The sequence below is a fragment of the Triticum aestivum genome, chromosome 7D, assembly GCF_018294505.1.
Source record: "Triticum aestivum cultivar Chinese Spring chromosome 7D, IWGSC CS RefSeq v2.1, whole genome shotgun sequence".
Classification (NCBI taxonomy): Eukaryota; Viridiplantae; Streptophyta; class Magnoliopsida; order Poales; family Poaceae; genus Triticum; species Triticum aestivum.
Window position 1 is genome coordinate 402,302,904 of NC_057814.1, and position 7,113 is coordinate 402,310,016.

General features: G+C 53.6%; 1 protein-coding gene across 1 annotated transcript; it reads right to left on the reverse strand.

Annotated features, from left to right (window-relative positions):
* Window positions 1-706: 706 nt before the first annotated feature.
* LOC123168064 (probable L-gulonolactone oxidase 4) lies at window positions 707-3,188 on the reverse strand. The gene is made up of 2 exons (XM_044585931.1): window positions 2,428-3,188; window positions 707-2,006 (listed from the first exon to the last, which is right to left on the reverse strand). Exons 1-2 carry the CDS (start codon window positions 3,094-3,096, stop codon window positions 900-902), a joined length of 1,776 nt encoding a protein of 591 aa, XP_044441866.1. The 5' UTR covers window positions 3,097-3,188; the 3' UTR covers window positions 707-899.
* Between the last annotated feature and the right edge of the window lie 3,925 nt (window positions 3,189-7,113).

A 7,113-nucleotide genomic window follows, 5' to 3' on the forward strand; every position in this document is an offset into this window, starting at 1 on the left:
TCGGTCTAGTAACTTAGCCAATTGCTTAGAGACAATTCTGCAAATCCTACCACCACTTTTCTATACTCGCTATACTGACCTAGTTGTACTTTTGTAAAATAACACCTAACTGCGAGGAGGCGTATTTCCTCTAGGGCATATTTCCAACACCACTTTATTATTTCCTCTAGGACATATTTCCAACAGCGAGGAGGCGTGTTCAGCCGGGTGTGCAATGGGCGGTGCTCTCTTAGCTGTCGCGCATCTTCAATGACGGTAGTGAGAGGTCGAGTTTGATCTGCATCGGCGTCAATGCGGAGCGGCCGCTCTCCAGCGGCATGAATGCGCAACTGGCGCGCGCGGGCGAGGGTGAGGGCTTTTTGGTGGGAATCAGACTCTGGCGTGACAGAGGTCCGAACGTGCGCGAAGCCCCAAGTATGTCTTCGGTTTGCGGGAAAAAATGCGTTTGGACTGCCAAACGGACTGATACACACCCGCCTTTGATGGCTGCGGGTGATTTAAGAGTCCGTGTTGAAAATGCCTTAAGGCGATTTTTCATGGGGTATTGGGATTTATGGTTACCGTCTGGTAACCAATTTTTCCGCACCGTATTCAAAATCTCGCTGACAATAACATCTTTTGCATAACGCAAGTGAAGTAAGTACACATGGAACTAAAAATCAATGGAAACATAACGTGAAGTAAAGTACACATACGACAATTCGAGGGAAACAAACATGGAGATAAATCTATAGGAGCGTACATAGAGATAATTCTATGGAAGAAAGTGAAGAATATTAACAAACCACTAACAAAAAAACGTACTAATGCAACATTAGGTTGCATAGCTTCTTGACCCATACATCGAGCTTCGATTATCTTTTTTTGTTGTAAAATGGAGTTCGAATTATCTATTTCAATCACAGTTCATCCTGGTGATCGGTGTGCGTGTTGCCAGAGGCAGGTTGGAGTGAGCAAATCCTCGCCTCTGCATACACTTTTCCCGGCCGACAGAAATAGCCCTGCTCTGGAGCGCAGTGCGACTCATCAGAGCAGATGCAGTGCCCTTCCATGGCGCAACCCTTTTGGACAATGTTTGGGCTCCCCTTAATGCCAAGCACCTGGTCGCTCCATTCGCTAGAGAAGATCCCGTCAGGGTCATACCTCTCCTTCACCTTGAGGAACTCGCCGGCCTTTGCGTACTTGGTGATGGCACCGTCGAAGGCAAAGTTGCGGTTCTTGCCCCAATGTGGGACGGCGTTGTACTTTCGCAAAGCCAGTTGTTCAAGCTCGTCGATTACATCAGAATGCACTCGCGGCGTGCCTTCAGTGTAGCTCCGGTAGTAGGTGATGTCGAAGTCGACTGAGTCCTCCACCTTGCCAAGGTAGGCAGATGAGGCCCTAACATAGCGGACGAGCACGCCCATCTTGGCGTCCAAACCACATAAGGCGCGCGGGTTGAGGTCACGGAGTCGCTGCATGTCAGCAACCAACGCCGGAGCTTTGGAGAGCGCAACACTGAAGCCAGAGTTGTAAAAGAAGAAGCTCCGGATGCGTGGGTCCCACGGGCACGAGGAAAGGAGACCGTCCTCCTTGCCGTTGATGCATGTGCCAGACGCCTGGATGCGGTGCTGATACCCGACCACCGGGTATCCCGTGAAGAAGGAACCGTCGTTCGTGAAGCCATACCCCTGCAGCCTGAACGTTGCTGCGGGCACCAGCGCCGCCAGGCATCGTGCAATGTCGTCGCCGTCCTCCTCTAGGCGCTCCTCCGCGGCTCTGGCAATGATGAGCCCGAGCGTCGGGTTAGAGCGGAAGCCGAGGTAGTTGTTGAGGCCATTGCCAGGAGACGAGACATCAACGCGGCCGTCCTCGCGGTAGATGACCTTGGCCTGCCGTGGCAGCCACGTCATGTCGCCAAACTCGTGCCGATCGCCCCACACAGCCACCTGTGCCGCGAAGTCCGAGTCGTCGCGCTCAACGAACGTGACCGACCGCTTGAACATTGGTTGCAACTGCAGAGTAACCTTCACATGACACCAAAGAAGGATTAGTTAACGGGAAAGTCCATTCTACATTTAAGCCGCCTGAGTTTTCGTTGCGTCTACGTCGACGCACTGAGCTTATCTAATCTCACCACATATAGACGTGAGAACCTACAGGCGGAGACATCGAATGGCTCAAGGCCTAGACGAAACCTCATCGAAGAGAATGAGATTTTGCAATAACTGTACGTGAACTAACAGCGACGGCTAATTAAATGCAGTTAAAAGCCATAGTTAAGTAAACTTATCCTTCACTCCAAAGCAATAAGATAGTACTACTCCGTAGTGGTTAATCTCCATAGATGCAACAGTTAATACATTTCACAGTACATACATACATACATGTATCATGCGCATGGATGGATCCGAAGGAACCAGCACCTGTAGCCACGTAGGTTCATACCTGGGAGACGACGCCAAGAACGCCGAGGGAGACCTTGGCCGCGTCGAGGTCCGGGTGCTTGTGGCCGAGCTCCCTGACCACAGCGAATCCCTGGCTCGCTGGCGCCGGCGTCACGATCCTCATCCCGACCACGTACTCGTGCACGGCGCTGCCCTTTCCCCAAAGCGAGCTCCCGTGCGCGCCCGTCGCGAGCAGCCCCCCAATGGTAAGGCCGTACCAGTACGGCGAGTGCGGCAGTGCGAGACCGGCGTGGGCGGCTGCGTGGATCAGGTCCCGTAGCACCATGCCGCTCTCGACGGTCATCAGCCCCTTGGCGGCGTCGACGCTCACCGTCCGGTTGAGCCGCTCCGTGCTGATGATCGTGCCTTCGCGGCCGCCCGGGCAGGCTAGCTTGGGGAAGCTGTGGGAGTGCCTTGTGGCCACCTTCAGCTTGCGCTTCATCGCCGCGGCAGCCGCCACGGCGTCCACGAGCTCCCCCTCGGTGCGCGGGAACGTGGCGTTGGCAGCGCGGCAGATGGTGCGGTCCGGGAAAGAGCCATACGCGTTGGTGACGGTGCAGTCGGACATGCCACGGGCGCAAACCACCGGCTCCGGCGGAGGGCTGGAGCCGGCGCGGCCTAAAAGGAGGCCCAGGAGGAGAACGGCCGGAAGCAACGACCTAGCTGCCATTGCTGTAACTTCCAGAGCTGGTCCTTGCAGCACCTTAGCCTGTACGTATGTGTGCGTGGAGTGGATTACTCGAATGCGAGTGATCGGTCAGCTCGTGCTACCACCTAACTAGTGTTTTGACGCAAGGCCTTAAACGGACATTTGATGTATAGAGTTGAATGGCCGTCTTGTTAACCACTGTGACCATTTGGTGTGGTCTGTTTGGTGAAGCACAATGGAGTTGCCTTAGAGCAACTCCAACGGACCGACCCAAAAGGACGGCGATTTCGTCTGCTTTTCGTCCGTTTGGGTCAGCCAGACGGACACGGATGTCCGCGTCGGCATTTGGGTCGGCGCATGCGCCCAACGCTAGCCTGAACCCATTTTGACGGCGCAAAAAAATGAACGCATGCATATTAGAAAAAAAGAAACATCATTAATTAAACATTAAAGCCGGCCACGAAGGCCGGCGAGAGTCCACGCGTCCACATTTGCATTAAAAAAATAACAGCCTAAACTACGAGATGACGCGCTGCCCTAGGCGTCGTCGTCGTCGTCCTCGGGGTCCGTGAGGTCGATGAGCGTCGGCGCCGGCCCGGCCCAGGCGAACGCCGTGTTCCAGAACGCCGTCATGTCGGGCTGTGCCGGCGCAGGCAGTACCGGGGCGGGGGGGGGGGGGGGGGGTGCGGCCGCCTGTGCAGCCGCGGCCTGGCGCGCCTCCTCCTCGGCCTCGCGCTGCTCCTCCTCGAGGTCGCGCTCGAGCATCTCCTCGTACTCGCCGCGACGGCGCTTCTCTACCAGTCGGCGCTGGTGCCACATCTCGAGGTACGCCTGCTCCTGCGCCGGCGTCGCCCCCATCCAAACCGGTGGCGCGGACACCCACTCGCGCACCACTCCCGTCCAGGAGAAGCGCGCGATGGGCTCGGGCTCGGGCTCCGGCTTGATGGGGGACGGGGGGGGGGCCACCGGCGGCACCACGCTGTCGCCCGCCGCGGAGAGGGCAAGGGCCTGCCCCATTGCCGCTTCGTACCGAGCCTCCTCTTTCGCCTCCGCCGCCTCCACTCTGCGCCGCACGTCCTCCTCGCTCTCCCGGTAGACAGCCGCAAGGGCCGCCTGGTAGGCGTCCTCCGTCGCCTGGTCCTCCTCGTGGACGACAAGCGCCGGTGGCGGCGACCTCCGGTCGACCTCGCGCAAGCCCCGTCGCCTCGCCTTCTCGTGCTCGAAGGCGAACCACCTCGCCCAGTTGGGCGAGTCGGTTGCGTAGGCCTGGTCGCGGCACTGCTCCGGCGTCAGCAGCGCCCGCCGGCACCGCACCTCCTCCGCGTGAGCACGAGCCGTCCGCGGCGCCGCCGGCACTGGGATCCTATCTGGATCCAGATGCCAGTCGTGCGGCAGCGTCACGTCGGGATACGGCAGAGGCTGGCGGTGCTGCCAGTGCCACTCCGCCTGGTGCACTGGCACGTTCACGCGCTGCCTCTGCCGGCGAGGCGCCGGCGCCGGCGGAGGTGGGAGGAACTATGAGGGGAAAGGGGTGGCGGGGGACTTGCCCTGGGCCTTGCTGCCGCTGGCGCCAAAGAAGAGGCCCATCTCGATGTGATTGTGGTGGCTAGGGTTTGCCGGCGACGAGGGAGCAAAGGATGGCAGATGTGGACGGCGAGTTTGGATGAGGACGGCCCCGCCGCACGGTCGGCTTAAAAAAGGACGAGCGCCGTCGCTGACGCGTGGGCCCGTTGTCATAAATTAAGCTGACCGCGTGGGCAGCGGGTAGTTGGACGGCCGCCATGTGGGGACCCGGCGGATAGCGAGAAGGCGCGCGAAGCGTCCGTTCGGCGTCCGCGCCGACGCATTTGGGGTGCAAATTTGGGCCGCAAATGCGTCGGCGCGGACGCGACGCGGACGTGATTTGGGTTTGGGTCGGCGCCTTGGGCCGCCACTTTTGTCCGCGCCGACCCAAACGGACGCAGGCGGACGAAATGGGTCGGCCCTTTGGAGTTGCTCTTAGATCTATATCTTCAGCAGAGCAGCAAATGTCAGGCCTCCTTTGGTTCATAGGGTAGAAAAATTATAGGAATAAAAAAGTCATAGAAAATGAAATGACATGTATCTGAAATCCTATGAATAGGAATATGAAAGAAGACGCCCTTTGGTTCACATCATAGGATTTTTCCATTGAGTCTAGGCTAATGTTCATTTTTCTTTGAAATGTGGAGGATTGGAAGAATTCCTACATAGGAATAGAATTTCATTCCTAAAAACCAAAGGGCTCTAAAATTTTTTTCCTATACAAATCCTATCCTATGAGATTCCCACAAAATTCCTATAAACCAAAGGAGGCCTCAAAGTATTCAATCGCGTTTATCTAAGCGTAAGCCAAATGTACCAATAGAAAAATGCATGCATGGTGGGTCCCACATGTAAGGGTCATCCCATATCTGGAAGAGGTCGCCAGCTCAAGTATCCTATGTACACATACCACCTAATAAGCTCTGGCTGATCGACCCGTCTCAAACTGGATCGAAGGAAACAATGACCGGTCGCTGAAGGAAGACGAAATACATATTTTTTTCCCGAAAAAGAGGATTACGTGTGGCCTCTGTCTCAAGCGATGCACACAATCATTTATTAAACAAAAAGAGTATCAGAGAGCGAAACAACATCTTAAAAGCTAAACGAAGCGTGTAACTCATGTTAGTGTCTCCCCTCATGTTAGGGTTTGCTACTCTTGTCGCCTCTACCGGCATTGAGACCTATCCCCGTCCAGATCCCATCCTCCTCACCGGAAATGATCGTTTGGACTGATTCAGGGGTGACCCTCGTGTCGCTGCCTGGTCTTTGCATCATTCTTCGGTGGTAGGTTTTTGGCTATCGAGGGTAAGAGAGTTTCCTACCCGTGTGCTAGGGTTTTGACCATGGCATTGGGTTCGCAATACAGATCTAGAAGTGTTGATCGGGAGAAGAAAGATCTCGATAAGATGATGGAAAAGCTAGGATTATCGGAGACCAACTTCGACGATGTGGTGTTTGAGGAGCTAGATCAGCGGCCCGAGAACTCAACCAGAAAGAAGATGGTGAGTTTTGGTTTTACAAGCAGATGTGTATAGCCTGGGGTCTAGCAAGGGAAGTCAAGTTCTGATCTCCAGGGGGTGATCTTTTTACTGCTCAATTCTCCTACCTTCGGGACTGGTGCAAGGTTATGGAGGGCGGACCCTGGACATTCAGAGGACGCACGGTGATCCTAGCCTCCTATGATGGATTTACAAAGCCATTCACGCTTGAGTTGTACAAATTTGACATCTGGGCTTAGACCCATGATGTAGCCGGTGGGACGAGCTCTATGAGTTAGCCTACGAGTAAACGGGACATGCCATCCCGGCACATGGGTTAGCCTACGAGTAAACGGGACCCCCCTCTCCCCTAGGTTAGCTTGCGAGTTAACGAGATAGGCATTTCCTATTCGGAACGGGCGCGTGAAGCACACACCTCCTCTTGTGAGCTGGGCCGACCCATCAAGCTTTCCCCCTGTTTTCCAGAACACAAAAACAACGCTAGTGCTGCAAATTAAACCGAGGACTTCTTGGTTAGTTGCACACTGCAGTAACCACCTCGCAACCGCAAGTAGATATGCTTACTTCCATCTTTTTCTCGTCTTATCTTCCTTTTTGTCATGTTTCCTTTTTCTGTTTTGGTTTTTCTTTCTATATTTTCTCTTCTTCTTGGTTTGATGAACTTTTTTTTCAAAATTCATGGAATTTTTTCATATTTGATGAACTTTTATTTCATATTCGTGAACTGTTTTCAATATTGATGATTTTTTTTTTCAAATTCGTGAACTTTTTTCAATATTGATGAACTTTTTTCAAAACAGATGAACTTTTTTTTCAAAATCGATAAATTTTTTGTCAAAATTGCTGAACTTATTTTAAAAATTGATGAACTTTTTTGAAAAATCAATGAATTTTTTTAAAATCAATGAACTTTTTCAAAATTTGTGATTTTTTTCAAAATTGATGCACTTTTTTCAAATTTGTGAACTTATTT

What these genes read in the sequence shown, in the direction of transcription:
- LOC123168064 (XM_044585931.1), bottom strand. Translation starts at nt 3,096, where the DNA reads ATGGCAGCTAGGTCGTTGCTTCCGGCCGTTCTCCTCCTGGGCCTCCTT. An exon ending in TTCTTGGCGTCGTCTCCCAG is followed by an intron (nt 2,007 to 2,427) that starts GTATGAACCTAC and finishes TGTCATGTGAAG; the next exon opens with GTTACTCTGCAGTTGCAACC.